Source organism: Carlito syrichta, unplaced genomic scaffold, assembly GCF_000164805.1.
Source record: "Carlito syrichta isolate Samal-C Ts95f unplaced genomic scaffold, Tarsius_syrichta-2.0.1 Scaffold302053, whole genome shotgun sequence".
Taxonomy (NCBI): Eukaryota; Metazoa; Chordata; class Mammalia; order Primates; family Tarsiidae; genus Carlito; species Carlito syrichta.
Window position 1 is genome coordinate 601,541 of NW_007246149.1, and position 17,744 is coordinate 619,284.

Below are 17,744 nucleotides of genomic sequence, written 5' to 3' on the forward strand. Positions count from 1 at the left end.
TTGCTGAGTCATATGGAAGGTCAATTTCTAGTCCTTTTAAAAATCACCACACTGTTTTCAGTAGAGGTTGAACTAGCTTCCACTCCCACAAACTGTAGAAGTCTTCCCTTTTCTCCGTACCCTTGCCAGCATCTACTGGTTTTTTTGATTTGTTAATGATGGCCATCCTTACCAGAATTAGGTGGTATCTCAATGTGGCTTTGACTTGTATTTTTCTGATGATTAGTGAGGCTGAACATTTTTTCATGTATATGTTGACTCCTTCTATGTCTTCTTTTGAGAAGTGTCTGTTCATGTCTTTTGCCCCCTTTTTAATGGGGTTGTTTGTTTTTTTTCCTTTCAGTTCGAGTTCCTTGTAGATCCTGGATGTTAGGCCTTTGTTATATATACAGTTAGTCAATATTTTTCTCTTTCTGTGGGCTGTCTCCCCGCCCTCTTGATGGTTCTTTTGCTTTGCAAAATCTTTTCAGTTTGATGAGGTCCCACTTGTCTAGCTTATCTTTTATGGCATATGCTTTTGGAGTTATGATTAAGAATCGGTTGCCTATTCCAATGTGCATAAGGGTGTCTCCTACGTTTTTTTCTAAGATTCTTATCATTGAGGTTTTATGTTTAGGTCTTTGATCCACTTGTCGTTGTATCTATGGAGATGATATAGGAACAGTGAGGAAAATATAAGGAACTTCAGTTTTATCTTTTAAAAAGCAAAATTTAATGCAAAAATGGGCAAATGCTAACTGTTGTTAACTTTAATTGGCAAGTTCATGGGGTGTTTTGCTATATCATGCTTTCTAGTAACTTCTTGCACCAAAAAAGTCATTGCAAAGGAAACGAGATTATTACTGTGAAAATAAAAATATTTGCATGTAGAAGTACAAAATAAAATAATAAATAAAAATTTCCAAAAAAGTGTTTTAAAAGTACAAGATGCTTTTAGTGATATTTACCAAAGTATTAATACTAGTAGTCACCTTTAGTTAGTGGGTTTATAGGTGATGGCTCTTTTTTTAACTTGTGCTTTGTTCAGTTTTCTTTAATAAACATCGTTAACCAGAAGCAAAAACAAAAACAAATTTCCAAAGAGTTTTTTAAAAACTACTGAGAAATAAAACAGTTCTTAGCAGCCCTCTCCTTGGAAATGCCAGGTAAGTCAGTGAAATAAAGTACAAAGGCAGTGCTTTCTGACGCAGAGGACTGGTTCAGAGTTGGTAAAGCCATTTCTCTGCTCATTTTATAAGTGTAGGTTTGGGTCCAGTTCTTGGCTTTACTAATTTGCGGTGAGCTGATCTAAAAATGGAAATTAAAATCTCTGTGTAATCGTAAGCAATTTGTGAATGGAAGTCACAAGAATGCCTGCCTGCTTATCTGCTATGCAATCTGAGTGATAAGTTGTGAGGGATTTTTTGACCCTAACTGAACTTAAAGCCTAGAGCCATGTATAAATTCTTTAAAAGTTTTGGCTTCCAAGATAAAACTGAAGATAATTAATGAAAACAGTGCCAAAGTATACCTTAGAAAATTTTATTATTTATTTTACTGGTTGGTATAGTTTACATATTTCTTTTTCAAAGATAATCAATCAATATATCTGTATCTGAACAAGGTCTTGAACAGTTTCTTCTAAATTTGAAAAGTAGGTACATTATGGGTCACAGAATAACTCCAAAACCCCATTGCTAGTGTCTCTGTTCAGTTTCCTGATAGTCAACTCTTTAAAAATGTTCACTGTCAAAGGAGATATAAAATGTACATGTGTATTTGAATTTTAATAGTGAACGGGATGCACTTGAACAGGAAGTAACTGAGCTTAGAAGAAAACATGAAATACTTGAAGCCTCTCACATAGCTCAAGCTAAAGAAAGAAGTGAATTATCAAAAGAGGTAAGCTCATAAGTCACTTATATTTTTTGTACAATATTAGGAAATAGCTCAAGGTAGAATTGTGGCAGGGACATTTTTTTTCTTTTTGATGTAGTTAACCCCCCCACCCCCCCAGGAGACTTACTATCTCATCTGGGATAGAAAATTGCAAGGTAAGAATTAGTCCTTTTCAGCTGAGTGCAATGGCTCATGCCTGTAATCCCAGCACTTTGGGAGGCTGAGGCAAGAGGATTGCCTGAGCCCAGGAGTTTGAGACCAGCCTGTGCAACTTGGTGAGATTTCATTTCTATAATAAATCAAAAAAATTAGCTAGGTACACTCCAGTCTGGGTGACACAGGGAGTATCTGACTCAAAAAAAAAAAAGAGTTCTTATTTATTTATTTTACTTTATTTTATTATAAAGATTTGGGGTCCAAGTCAGGATTAGGTACATAAGTAGTCTACATACAGTTGAAGTTTGGGCCTCCAACTGGTCCTTCCTTCTGCTGGTTTAGGATCAGGTACCCTTAGTGATGTTTTGTGTCTCCGCCCTCCCCTGGCAGTGTCCTGCTACTGCTGATCCTTCTCTTGTAGTATTGTGATCAATGTTCAGGACCCATTTATAAGTGATAACATGGTATTCAGTTCTTTGTTTCTGTGATAGACTCTAAATCCATAATTTTGTCCTTCTTTATGACTGTGTAATAATACTCCATCATGTATATGTACCACATTTTTTTTAATCCAGTCCACTTTTGATGGACAACAGGGTTGGTTCCATTTGCTATTGCAAATAATGCTACAATGAACATGTGTGTGCAAGTATCTTATTTTGTTGAATGATTTGAGTTCCTTTGAGTATATTCCCAGGAGGAGGGTTGCTGAGTCATATGGAAGGTCAATTTCTAGTCCTTTTAAAAATCACCACACTGTTTTCAGTAGAGGTTGAACTAGCTTCCACTCCCACAAACTGTAGAAGTCTTCCCTTTTCTCCGTACCCTTGCCAGCATCTACTGGTTTTTTTGATTTGTTAATGATGGCCATCCTTACCAGAATTAGGTGGTATCTCAATGTGGCTTTGACTTGTATTTTTCTGATGATTAGTGAGGCTGAACATTTTTTCATGTATATGTTGACTCCTTCTATGTCTTCTTTTGAGAAGTGTCTGTTCATGTCTTTTGCCCCCTTTTTAATGGGGTTGTTTGTTTTTTTTCCTTTCAGTTCGAGTTCCTTGTAGATCCTGGATGTTAGGCCTTTGTTATATATACAGTTAGTCAATATTTTTCTCTTTCTGTGGGCTGTCTCCCCGCCCTCTTGATGGTTCTTTTGCTTTGCAAAATCTTTTCAGTTTGATGAGGTCCCACTTGTCTAGCTTATCTTTTATGGCATATGCTTTTGGAGTTATGATTAAGAATCGGTTGCCTATTCCAATGTGCATAAGGGTGTCTCCTACGTTTTTTTCTAAGATTCTTATCATTGAGGTTTTATGTTTAGGTCTTTGATCCACTTAGAGTTGATTTTTATATAAGGTGATAGGCAGGGGTCCTGTTTCATTCTTCTGCATGTGGTCAGCCAGTTTGCTGAATAAGGCCAGTTTGCTGAATAAGGTCTCTAATCCCCAGTGGTTGTTTATTGATGGCCTTATCAAAGAAGAGTTGATGGAGAGTTGAGATTTTTGCTTCTGAATCTCTATCTTGTTCCATTGGTTTATATACCTTTTCTTGTACGAATACCAGGCCATTTTGACTATTGTAGCCTTATAGTAGAGTTTAAAGTCTGGAAGTATGCTACTTCCCACTTTGATCCTTTGTCTGAGGATTGTTTGAGCTATTTGTTCTCTTTTTTGTTTCCATATGAATTTCTGTCTTGTCGTTTCCAGGTCTGAGAAGAATGATGTTGGTAATTTAATGGGTATTGTGTTGAATCTACAGATTGCCTTGGGTAGGATGGACATCTTTACAGTATTGATTCTTCCAATCCATGAGCATGGAATGTTATTCCATTTGTTTGTGTCCTCTCTGATTTCTTTGAGCGGTGTTTAATAGTTCCCTTTGTAAAGTTCTTTCACATCTCTCATTAGGAAGACGCCAAGGTATTTCTTTTGTGTGTGTGTGTGGCTATTGTGGATGGGATTGTACTTTTTATTTGGTTCTCTGCCTGCTTGTTACTGGTGTATAGAAAGGCCTCTATCTTTTGCACCTTGATTTTATGCCCTGAAACTTTACCAAAGACATTTATCAGTACAAGGAGATTTTTGGCGGACTCAGTTGGATTTTCAAGGTATAGAATCATATCAGCTACAAAGAGAGATAACTTAACTTCCTGTTTGCCTATTTGGATATCCCTGATTTTCTTCACTTGGCTGATTGCTCTAGCAAGGACTTCTAACACTATGCTGAACAGAAGAGGTGAGAAGACAACTCTGTCTTGTTCCTGTTTTCAGGGGGAATGCTTCAAACTTCTGTACTTTGAACAGTATGTTGGCTGTGGATTTGCCATAGATGGCTCTTATGTTTTGAGGAATGTTCAAAAATTAGCCAGGTGTGGTGGTGTGTGCCTGTAGTTCTAGCTACTTGGAAGGCTGAGGTGGAAGGATCGCCTGAGCCCAGCAGATGGAGACTGAGATGGTTGTGAGCATTACACTACACCCAGTCTGGGCGACACAGGGAGACTCTGACTCAAAAAAAAAAAGTCCTTTTTAAAAAGGAATGTTTATGTGGTGAGTGAAACAAATGAATGAAATTAACACAGTCAACCTTGGAAAGTAGGACAACATTGCTCTTGACACTCTTTTTCTTTACATATACATAGGTAGCCACCTTACAGCAGACTGTTACTTTACTGCAAAAGGATAAAGACTATCTCAACCGCCAAAACATGGAGCTTAGTGTTCGCTGTGCCCATGAAGAGGATCGCCTTGAAAGACTTCAAGCTCAGCTTGAAGAAACCAAAAAGGCTAGAGAAGAGATGTATGAAAAATACGTTACATCCAGGCAAGCTTTATGTTATTTCCACATAAATATAAATTGGCACCATTTTCTTTGAGAAAACTCTTGGCTTTGGGAAAGATTTGTGTGTGTGAGTGTGGTTTTTTAAGGTCTATAGGATGATACTAAAATAATTCCTAATTTTTATTTCTTTATAAGATATTTTTTCCTAGCTGATTTTTATAAATATATTGTGGTTTTTCCAACAATATAAAAAAAATTCTTTTAGATAGGGAGATCTATAACTGTTTTTCTCTTGTAGCATCATCTTTTTAATTCTTTATGACTGAGAACTCTATGTAAGTATTTTTTGAAAGAATATATAAGTATCTCTATAGAATTATCTTTTTGAAGAAAAACTTGATTATGCTGATGATGTCCTGACTATGCAGAACGTAAAGTAATTATGAAGAGGCAGTATTGCACACTGTTGAGTTACAGGCCCTGCAGTCAGACTCCCTGCATTTCATTCCTCCTTCTGTCTTCCACTGAATGTACAAAAGTTACTACAGTTCCTTTGTATTAATAGCCCATATAATCCTGAATTATTTTTATCAGCACATTAAAAACTAAAAGTATAAATTTTATCTTCAACAGTTCACATATTCATAACTTTTTCTAGCTTGTAATATTTTTTCCTGCCATGTGTATGCTTTCCTTTGGCTAAAAGATCACATTGTGGCTATGGTTTTGTGCTTGGAAGGAAAGATTTTATAGAGAGTCAGAATCATTTTGTTTTTATATTTGTGTTAATATTCATCTCCCAACATACACTATGCTAGATTATTATTTTTATTTTTAGAGCTGGAGTCTCACTCCATCACCCAGTCTGGAGTGTAGTGGCATACTCACGGCCACTCCAGCATTGACCTGCTGGGCGCAGGTGATACTTCTGCCTCAGCCTTCCAAGTAGCCAGAACTACAGGCACAGGCAACCATACCTGGCTAATTTTTTGATTTATTGTAAAGATGAGGTCTCACCAAGTTGCCCCGGCTGTTTTCAAACTCGTGGGCTCAGGCAATTCCCTTGCCTCAGCCTCCCAAAGTGCTGGGATTATAGACTTCAGCGAGCATGTCTGGCCCCAGATTATTATTTTTAAATGGAGGACATTCTGTATGCATCAGTTATCACGTCTTAGCAATATACATTAAAAACTATTCGTAAAATATTTTTGAAAAGAAGCAATTTTCCAATATGACGTGCTAACTTTTTATACAGTAATTAAGCCTTTGGAGTAATATGCTTAACAGATTGAGATTTTAGATGATACTAGTTAGAAACAGTATGTTTAGGAATTATAAAACTTTATACTTTTTTTTTTTTTTGAGACAGGCTCACCCTCTGACACCCAGACTGGAGTGCAATGGCTCAATCATAGCTCATTGCGGCCTCAAACTCCTGGGCTCAAGTGATCCTCTGACCTCAGTCTCTCAAGCAGCTGGGACTACAAGTGTATGCCACCATGCCTGGCTAATTTTTAAAAAAATTTTTTGTAGAGACAAGATCTCACCATGTTGCCCAAGATGGTCTTGAATTCCTGGCCTCAAGCAGTCCTCTACCTTGGCCTCCCAAAGCACTGGAATTACAGGCATGAGCCACTACACTCAGCTGAAACTTTATACTTAATGGTTAAGTTTTTCAAGTAACATAATATATAGAGCACACTTGATGTAAGCTATTAAAATCTCATATGGAAGGCAAAAGCCTATTTGTTTCAAAAGAAAATTTATGAATATTCCTTTTACTCCTTACAGAGACCATTATAAAACAGAATATGAAAATAAACTACATGATGAGCTAGAACAAATCAGATTGAAAACTAATCAAGAAATCGATCAACTTCGAAGTGCCTCTAGGGAAATGTATGAACGGGAAAACAGGTAAAAATAAATAAATAAATAAAAGATGCTTGTGTGGGACTTTATTTCTCTTTGTAGCTTATATAAGTTTTATTGAAATTGAATACTATTTCTATTAATGTCTTTTGAAAGAAAACTTACTTAGCATAAATATAAATATAATGAGAACGTTAAAGTTCTAAATGCTTTGATAGCTAGCTTAGTACATGCTTTACCAGACCTTAGGCCTTTTTGCTCTGCTTTCCCGTTGTGTCTGTTTTGCCCTGGTAACTTCTCTTTTTGCCTTTACCTCAGTTCAGATTGAGGACAGACAAAATGGAGAGATTACTAAGAGGTACTAGTTCTCCCTGTAATACTCCAGCAATTTCTCCTGGAAACTTTTTAAAACTGGAATAGAATATGAAATATTACATATGCCTCATTTAGCTGCTGACCCTGAAAGATGTCACATTAGATAATCCTAAAGAAATATTGCTTTTACTCATGCAGTTACTTTTACTCATGCAGTTACTTTTTGTTCAGTATATATTAGATTCCCCTTGATAGTGATTGGCAGTATTAGAGGAAAATAAATGCTACTTATTTCAATAGCAGTTATTTTTCTATAACATTATTATAGTTAGTGTGGCTTTCGAAAGTTTATATTTTAATGAGATAATTGTTTTGAAATTGACCTGAATTGTCATACTAGTTTTATCAGCACTGATTTGAATGTATGGTACATTGATTGTTGTCAACTTTAGAATCAAATTAGCATTGTAACCTGTAATTTCTAGTAGGAGTGTAGTAGCAGAAAACTTGGGATGTTCACTCCTCAATTGACCTATTAATATAATATTTATAAGTTGGCCTTTACTGTAAAAACTACATATGTAGAAGTATCCTTTGGTAGTATTTTAGCAAAGATATTTTTAAAATTACTCTTAAGTTTATGATTTAATAGAGCAGATTGGGAAAGATTTTTATGATAATGCTTCTGAGCAATATGATTTTCTTGTTGGGTTTCCTTTGTGTAGATGTTGTTTATAGTGATAGGGTATAGATATACAATTTATGATAGAACTTTTTTAGGATATTTGCTTGATATGACTTGATGCTTCTTAATTAAAGGAAAAATTAATTATTTTCCTCATCAATTTAGATTTTTATCTACCTTTTGATCTTTTTTAAAAGTCTGCATAGAAATATAAACTTCAAACACTGAACATAACAGTAAGCATTCAATGAATATTTAGTGATTATACTCTTCTGCCTATTTTTTCTTGTTCTTCTTATTTGAGCTATAAAAGATTACATTTATAATACATTTATAATCTAGGATTATATTTGCAATGAAAATAGCAAGTAATTCTATAATATAGAAATTCTAAGTGATCATTCAGTACTGTCTTCTTACCAGTAGACAAATTAAATATATGCTTTACACACCAGCAAAGCAGGGACAGAAAATATATGTTTAAAAATAAATTTTTTGGCATACTATATTAATTAAAAATAGAAGTTTTTATCTTGGGAAGAATAAAAATCTTTATGGATTTGTTTATGCTTAGTTTATTTTAGTATTTCAATTTTGAATTACTAGTGGGAGAGCCATAATCTTCTCTCTGAATTAAGCCTCTGAAGTCTTAAACTAGCCTTTATATGTTGACTCCTGAGAAGATAGTTTTCAAAATAGCTCAAATAAATTTTGGACCACTATTTAAATAGCATTAATTTTTAGTGTAGTTAATCATGCTATGATTGTTCTCTTTTTGGTCATGAATTTGTTTCCATGTATATATATGTAAAATAGCAGATGTTCAGAAAAATGTTTATTAAATAATTATAAATTAAATACTCCTTAACCACATCTAAGTCAATAAGTAAAGCAATGCAGCACCACAGAAAGGTCCTTGAGACTCTTCCTGTGTAACTCCTTTCTCTTGTCAGGGTAACTACTATTTTGACTTCTATGCTAATAACTTCCTTGCTTTTCTGTATACTTTTATTCTTGTTGCCAGTAATTAAGCATCTCTGCACAAAATAGTTTAGTATTTCATGTTATATTAGTATTACATAAATGGAATTATGAGATATGTATGTGTGTATGTGTGTGTGTGTGGCTTCTTCATGTAACCTTAACATTTTAAGATTCATTTGCTTTTGCACTTAGTTGTTCTTTCATGTTTATAACAAAAGTTTGGCAGTTTTATGAATATACATACTTAGGGTAGCAGGGTTAGTAGGAGATTGGAAAGAGATGCTTGCAGAGAGATTAAGAATTCCAAAGGCAGTCTTCATCTTTTGCAAGTTTTTGCTTGGTCCCAGCCCTATAAAAGGAAAGAAGGATCCTGTACCCTTGCTCTTGGGGTTCCAAATGTAGACTAAAAGAAAAGACATACACCTATTAAAGTGTACACTTATTCAATGCTAAACCTTATGTTCGAAATTTTAAATTTGCCCATTCATGTAATTCCCAGAGCAACAAGTTTGCATGTTCAACTAATGTTTATTGAGACCTGCCATATGCTGGCTACGTGTTAGATGCCACAGATACAGCGGTGACCTTTGGCATTCACACAACTGGTAGTCTAATGGAGGATAAAGACAAATAGAGAAATAATTATCATAAATATGATGATAATGGAGAAAATGACAGGTTACAAAGGAGGAGACCATCTGTGTATCTAACCTAGCCTCGGGAAGAATTGGAGATTTCATGAATGAAGAAATACCTATACATTGTAACATAAATTTAGATATATTAGCCCTGTTCTCTAAGGTGATTGGTAGCGCTAGACTGGTAAAGCTATATGGGGAAGCAGCCAACAGAGCCATTTCCGGAAACAGGAAAGCTAAAAACAGCTGTGCTGGTTCCCAGTGTTTTCTGGCCCCATATCTACATCAAAATGAATACCACCTAACTAGTGCATACCTGGGATTGGGGGTACTCTGGTTGCCCAACCAGCTACAGGACCCAGAATTGATCCCATGAATATGGAGGCTAGAGTGAGCAGTTGCCACCAGGTGGTGCCAAACTGCAGCCCAAGCCTGGCTGGATGTGAATTGCATGAGAATGCCTTGACAGCTGGTTGTCGAGACTTGGCTTTATCATTTAACCTCACAGTGATACTACCCTGTATTTTGTGAGACTTAATCTTTTTGGATCATAGTTTCTTCATTATGGCAGGATTTAACTGTAGTAAAAGACAACTGTTCCACTAATCTTCCACAAACTAAAAATAAATTACAATTTTTAAAAAAATCTTACATTGAAAAATGGTTAAAGAAAGGATTTTAGTATTTCTTGTTATAAAACTTAAAATTCAGAAAGGTTTACACATTTGGGGTGTTTTGTGTCTGGGTAAGTGAATTTTTTGCTTTGGCCTGAGATATACAGTAATGTCAATTACAGTACTTGTATTTTATAAAAATATGCTGTTATAATATGAGTTTAAATGGATAAAGTACTTATATTTGCATGTGTATACTTAGTCTCCTTCCCTCTCCCCAATAAACATTTTTATTCATTTATTTTTTAATTGAGATTTAATAGTCTCATTGTGTTGTCCAGATTGGTCTTGAATTCCTTGTTTAAGAAGTCCTCCTGCCTCAGCCTTCCAAGTAGCTGGGATTACAAGTGTGAGCCCCTATATCCAGCTCTTCCCCAATAAAAATTTTTAGAAGAAATGATACGTTTAGAAATAATAAGATTAGAGAAATATGTTTTACTTTTTGTTTTCTTACTGTACATTCAAAGACATTAAGAGAGTGCTTTTTAATTTTTCTTCTTGTATATGAGAAAGATAAGTAGACTTAAGGCCATCCAATCTTGGTATCTCTCCCTGCAGTCATTCCAGTATTTTTTTGAAGTAAAAGTTTGATAGGGGAGGAAGAGAATAGAAGAAGTAAAGGCTTTAAAAAAAAGCAGAGATAAGCAAAGAGAGAACTTGGGGATTTAAATACATCAGAAATACCATATCACATCATGATATCTATGTATATAATATATATGTATGCTTCAACCCAAGCTGTGAGTTAGACTTCTTGTCTTTTTCTTCACTTTGTAATTATTTAAATGCCACTTTGACACTGTGGGAGATAATAAGTGAAATGCACTGGAGACCAGTACTGAAATTTAGTATATAAATAACTTCTTGCTTAGTAGTAGGTATTATGTGACTGAATGTTATGGACCCTCTTTACACATTTGGAAATAAGACATTATTCCATGAGTGGGAGTGTTTTATGAAAGAGATTTGGATCAAAAGACTAAACTTAAATCCTGGCTCTACCACTTATTAGCTGAGTGGATAGATCACTTAATATTCCTGAAGTTTAATTTCCTCTTTTATAAAATGAGCTAATAATAATACTTCACAGGGTGTCCTGTGAAGGCTAAATTAAATAATATATGTGAAAAGTACATTATAAACTATAAAGTTATATATAAATATAGTCATTTTGATACCTTGTGCTCATGTGGAATACTTAAAGAGAATCATTCATTGTGTTGACAATTTAAGTAAAATGAGCATTATATAAAAGCCAATTGATAACATTATGGAATTATTCATTATCATTAGAAGATATTATCGAAAAATATATATTCTTAAGTGTTTATCTTCATAGCATCTAACCATTTTTTTTTTAGATGACATTAATACATAGAGGGTCTGCATGCCGTTTGTTTCCATCTCAATTTCTACATTAAATGGTTAAAACTTATAAGCTTTCTAATTAATGCTGTGAAATAATAAAGTAAGGGGAGTAAATTCAGCTCATTATTTAAGTTTTTCCATAAAGTCAACTACCTTTATGTAAAGCAGTTTCACTGTTGTAAACACAGAAAGAGCTACTCTGAGTGATACCATAAAAAGGACAAAGATCAAGGCATCCATCATGTTCTTGATGCTGTGCAGAATCTGGGGATTCACGGCTCTACAATTGTTGAAAGAGGGTGGACAGTAGAGAAAAGGAGATTGAAATGATGCTTTTAAGTGTAATAATTAGCATGGCTTTAGTGATTTTATTTTCCCAAAGTCATAAAAAAAAACCATCTTGACCACAATTTACTATCTTCCAGCAATACTCAAGAAGAAACTTTAATGACGTAATCTCGAAGTTTGTGTAGAGTCTTAGAGTGATATTAATCAACTTTGAATCTTGAATCTGAGTTTATTTAGAAAGATTTGTTGAGTATATGTAATGTGTTACGATAGGTGAATTGGAACTAGCTTGCAGAGCTTCCACTCATCAGTTTAAAAGTGTATATCCTCATTAGTGCTTAAGCAAACAAACCTTTTTTGTTCATATCTTACATGATAATCTGTATAGTGTTTAAAGTTATTGTATGGAAAAACTTGAGAATATTTTTTGTTAGAGTATTCTGAAAGTATATGGCTTTGTAGACAACTCTTCTAGTATCTTCTCAGATAACTGTAATTAGCTATCTTTTATTGTTTATGCCTGTAGGTGTTTCTCATATGTGTTCACTGCTTAGTTAATAATATTTAAGCATTTCAAGTGTGTTCCGGATATGAAGGTGAATTCAGTTTGTGCAGGAATTTAGGTTTACCTGCATTGGGTGACAGGGAAGGCTGATTAAGTAGGATTGCTGGATTTTTAAAGTCCCTGTTGTTACTGGGGATTTCTTGGAGGTTTTCTAGTAGGAGAGTGGCGTGGTAAACTCATTTTTGTAACTATGGTTGCAATGTGGGATGGATTATAGTTGAAGAGGGCCTGGAAACCGGGAGATTCGTTAGGAGGCTGTTGTAGAGTTAGGTGAAGATGAGAAGTAGCAGATTAATTTAAAGAATGTTTAGGTATTAGAATTGGGAAGGCCTGGTAATTGACATTAGGAAGTGGACATTAGGAATGACTCCAACTTTTCTAATTCAGTAGTCTTAGATGGATGTGTGATAAGGCATGGCCATTAGCTCCCGTTGCAGACAAGATTTAGGAAGGAAGATAACAATTCCTGATCTTTTACAGATGCGACATCCCTGACCAAGCTCACCAAATCAGAAGTCTTCTTTAGCCTCTTCTCTTTTTTTCACATTTCATATTCTACTACCAGCAAATCCTTTTGAATTTCTGATCTCTTCCCATCTCACAGACGTTACTTGGTCAAGACACCATTATCTCTTGCCTGCCTGAGTTATGGCAGTAGCCTCCTAAGTGGTCCCCCAGCTTTCTTCCTTGCCCTTTTTAGTCTATTCTCAGACAATTCCTGTAAACAGTAATTTAGATCACTTCTCTGCTCAAGTAAAAAGGCTCCTCATCTCACTCACCAAAAGTTTAAACTATTACACTGGCCTATAATACTGACTGATCTGCACTCAGTTGCCCCACCCTAATTTAATGTTCTGTTTTAGTCACTGAGTCCCACTGGCCTCCTGTCCCTTTACCTCTTATGCATGTTCCCACTTCAGATCCTCTGTATTTACAGTTTCCCCTCTTTAACCATCCTAGAGCCCTATTTCTTCACTTTCATCAAGTCTCAAACATTACTTGCTCTATGTGGTCTTTTCTGAAAATTGTGAAATTCTTTACTACTGTGCTCACTAGCCCCTTCTCTGCTTTGTTTTTCTTCAAAGCACTATAGCCTTTTAACATACAACATATTTATTCTTGATTTCTCTCCTACTAGAATGTAATCTCCATGAGAGTAGGTATCTTTATCTATCCCTATGTACCAGATATGTTTGTGTACATGGGAGATACATGGAGAGAGTAGGAAGTAGCTTGAAAGTGCTTAATATATTGTTATGGAATGAAGAGTATAAATTGTTACTGCTTTTTAGAAATCAAGTGGCTGTTGGTTTGGATGAAAACCTATACAAAGATTTATAATGAATTTGATCAGGACTGATCATAATGACTGTTACATAGTAGTTACTCATTTAACCATCTAACCAGAGTCACTCAGGTTCATTTTGATGCATTACCTTTTATTCTGTCAACTACTTTGTAAACCTCAACATACTAATGGATTTTAAATGATGCTTAAATTTTTCTTTTTTTCATGATTTGGGTTAGATATTTATCCACTTTGTGCCTACGTTTTCACATTGAGAAAAAAAAATCTGCTTGAGCATCACTTGTCCCGGTCTGTTTTGTGTTTCTGTAACACAATACCTGAGACTGGTTAATTTATAATGAGCAGAAATTTATTGACTCTTGGTTCTGGGGAGTGGGAGGTTCAGTGTCAAGGTGCTGGCATCTGGCAAGGGCCTTCTCACTACATTATCACATGGCAGAAGGTGAGAGGGTGAGAGACAGAAGGAGAAGTTGCCAAACTCACCCTTTTCTGATTACACCAATATCATCCTCATGGCCTAATCACCTGCTAAGGGTCCTACCTCTTAATACTGTTAAGTGGCAATTAAGTTTAATATGAGTTTTGGAAAGGACAAATTTTCAAACCATAGCACCAACTGTAATAAAAGGATAGGAAAGTGTAGCATTTTCAGTCAGCAGTGATCTCAAAAAGTTTCTACTCTTAGATGCATAGCTTCCCCCCTAAAATTTTATTAAATATGATTTCCACTTTGCTTATTTTGTTTTTATGTCCTATTCACTTTTCAGCCTTCAATGTTAGTTAAAGGTAAGACTGTCAGTCATTGAGTGCAGACAGAAGATGACCCACTTGCAACCCTTCTGTTTTAAACTGTCTTTAAAAAGCATCAGATAGGGAAATAGGCAGTTTTGTGTTTTGTCCATGAAGAAAAACCTGGAGGTAGAGATGATTAATTCTTCCTATAAATAAACTTGTCATATAAAACAGCCTGTTTGTGTCTCTTGTACTAACTAGAAAAATGTATATATTTTTAGTTTTATTAGCCAAAAATATTCTTACATGAAGGCAGAAGGAAAGACTGGATTGCTTAGTTATTGTGCCTGCTGAACTCTTCTGACAGCCATGTCTTTCTACTATGTATTCTTGATAAATTTCAAGTTCTAAGACTTTTAGGATGTTTATTCAGGCTAAGACATGCTCCTGGCATTGCCAAACTCTGATTTGTTCCTGTTAAAATTTCAGAGGTTCTCAAAGTTTTTATCATTCTTCTAAAAAATTTTTTCTAACTTTTCAGATATAAATTTGGATTTGACCTATTGGTACTGTGAAATTTATTCTCTTGTAATAGGAAAATACATTCCATCCTGTACAGTAGTATGCTGTTTTGTATGTTTTGTACTGAGGTTTTCAAGTTTTAGTTGTAAGATATTTTCAGATAAACTTGTATATATTAAATTATCTGCTGCAAAAATGATACTGACTTGCATATGAAACATGCCTATTTTATTACACTAAAACCTTTTTATTTAGGGAAATAAAAAACCACATTATTTGAACACTCCAGTTATAATACTAGGATACTCACTTTCCCTTTGCATTTCATATAGGATTGATTTAAGATTCGTTTTCCCTTTTCTTCCATCTTCCTCTCAATCTACTACACACAAACTAGGTGTGAACAGGAGAGAGATGTTTGTGTATATGGAAGATACATGGAGTGGGTAAGAAAGATCATGAGCACCACAGTTTTGGAATTAAATTTCAGCTTTATGATATATTAAAGTATTCTTAAGAAAGATATATTCAGATTTTTGTATTTTAAAGCATGTGTTATAATGATGGCCAGTTGGCCAACTCCCAACCTCTTCCTCTGTTATTATAATTACATTTGATTATACACTCAGTTTAGACTTTTAATACTTGAGCTTCATTAACTTGTGCATGCTACCAGTAGCTTCTATCAATTTTTCAAGTTTCTCTTTTGAAGAACATTTGAATTCCTACCATTTATTCCCTAATTGTATTTCTGTTACGTTTTCTAATGCATTTAACATTTAGAAGTGGATTATTAGTTATATGAAAGTTATAGTTTTATCTGTGGCAGCAATGCAATTCATCTGGTGTTTTATTAAACCAGTTTAATTTTGAAAGAGCAGTTGCTACATATTTGGGCCATAAAAGCAAGTGTGTAATATATTCACAGTTCTTTCAAGGCTTATTTTGACTTAATGTCTGTTTGTGCCATTGAGGTGTCATAATAGCAGAACTTCCTAAGAAGAAAACATCTGTAAAATGGAAATTTTGAGAGAGGAAGCATAGTATTATTCAGAGACTCTAGTCTCTAGAGAGGAAGAATAGTATTATTCAGCACAGACTCTAGAGCCAGACCAAGTTCATAGCTTATTCTTTTCTTTTTTTCTCTTTCCTTTATTTATTTATTTATTTTAATCGGGATCTCACTCTGTCGCCCAGGCTAGGGTGCAGTGGCACAGTCATAGCTCACTGCAACCTCAGCCTCTTGGGTTCAGGCAGTCCTTCCACCTCAACCTTCCGAGTAATTGAGACTACAAGCATGTGCCACCACGCCCAGCTAATTATTGTATTTTAGGTGGAGGCTAGGTCTCACTGTGTTGCCCAGGCTAATTTCAAACTCCTGAGCTCAAGTGATTCTCCTGCCTCGGCCTCCCAAGTGCTGGAATTGCAGGTGTGAGCCACTTTATCTGGCCCAGAGCTTACTTTTAGTGAGACCTTAGGCTAATCCTTAACCTCTCTGGGTTCTAGTCCTCTCATTTGTACGATGGAGGTAATGATACAACCTACATTTTGTGGGACCGTTGTGACAGTTAAATGACTTATGGTAGTAAAGTGCCTAGAACATTTCCTAGCATGTGGTAAACACTCTTATGTTTCCTGTTATATTATTGTTAGTGGGATTGAAGTCTCACACACTTAATTTGAAACATATGAATTGACAATGTTAAAGGAAGTATCTCTACTTTTTGTTACAGTATGCAAGTTCTAGACTGAATATAAAAGGTGTGGTACCTGAGAAGGAGAATGGGTTTGCACAGAACTCTTAACCACTTCTATCACTTCCCCCAGTTCATTTCAGTTTTCTCTTTCTGAGTTGCCTTACTTGTCCTTCAAGGTCCAACATAAAGTCACTTTTTTGAAATGTTTCCCTTTATTCACTTACATCTCTTACTCCAATTAAAAATAATCAACTCCTCCTCTTTGTGGCCATAGAACTTCATTTATACCTAACATAGCACTTGTAGTTAGCTGGATAAAATAGACTGCAGCATGGTTAATGCACTAGAAACTTCCAGTCACACCTCCTCTCACGATTATTGATGTTAGCTTGTTCTTAGTTTTATTTCATTCCCTGTGTTTTGTTTTTATTTCTAATGCCTATTGTTGCAAGAAGAGAAATATATTTAGGGACTGAGGCTTTTTCATCTACCAATCAAGCATGCATGATTAATTAGTACTATAAATGTGACCTACTTGGAATAATATATAGAATAATGAGGCTATATTTGAGAAATGAAAATTGAAACCAGTTGGTGGTAATTTACTGACTAAAATATTTTGATCATCTAGAATGAAAAATATATAAATGTTTAAATATACTTTGAGTTGTTATTTTGTTTTCTGTAAGACTGATTTTTCATGTTTCAGATGGTTTAACAATAGTAGAGTATTTTTTAAGGTCATTGTAATCAAGATACCAACAGAAAATGGCAATATGTCATCTTGGGAAAGCTACTTTAGAATGCACTTCCACTTAGATAATAGTGTACAAAAGTAGTTTATTTTCTTTCTAATAAGAATTACCAGCCGGACTCAGTGGCTCAGCCTGTAATCCGCACTTTGGGAGGCTGAGGTGAGTGGATTGCCTGAGCCTGCGTGTGCGAGACCTGCCTGGGCAACTTGGCGAGACCTCATCTCTACAATAAATCAAAAAATTAGCCGGGCGTGGTAGCGCGCGCCTGTAGTTCCAGCTACTTGGAAGGCTGAGGCAGAAGGATCGCCGGAGCCCAGCAAGTCGAGGCTGCGGTGGCCGGAAGCGGCCACTGCACTCCAGTCTGGGTGACAGAGTGAGATTCCAACTAAAAAAGAGTTACCTGGACTACAATTTTTTTTTTTAATTATTTTTGGCTATTTTACCGATAAATTTCTAATGGCTGACGTGTCAAACTTGAAATTTATTAGTATCACCATGCAGAAGACTATACTGAGTCCTGGCACAGCA

The 17,744-nt window shown here is 35.3% G+C and overlaps 1 protein-coding gene across 1 annotated transcript in view; it reads left to right on the top strand.

The window, feature by feature from the left end:
* Nucleotides 1–17,744, top strand: part of PIBF1 (progesterone immunomodulatory binding factor 1) — a 234,535-nt gene that overhangs the window by 51,954 nt on the left and 164,837 nt on the right. Inside the window, exons 7-9 of the mRNA XM_008055961.1 lie at nucleotides 1,773–1,881; nucleotides 4,673–4,854; nucleotides 6,604–6,729. Of these exons, the coding sequence (XP_008054152.1) occupies nucleotides 1,773–1,881; nucleotides 4,673–4,854; nucleotides 6,604–6,729 (417 nt within the window). The remainder of the gene's footprint in view (nucleotides 1–1,772; nucleotides 1,882–4,672; nucleotides 4,855–6,603; nucleotides 6,730–17,744) is intronic.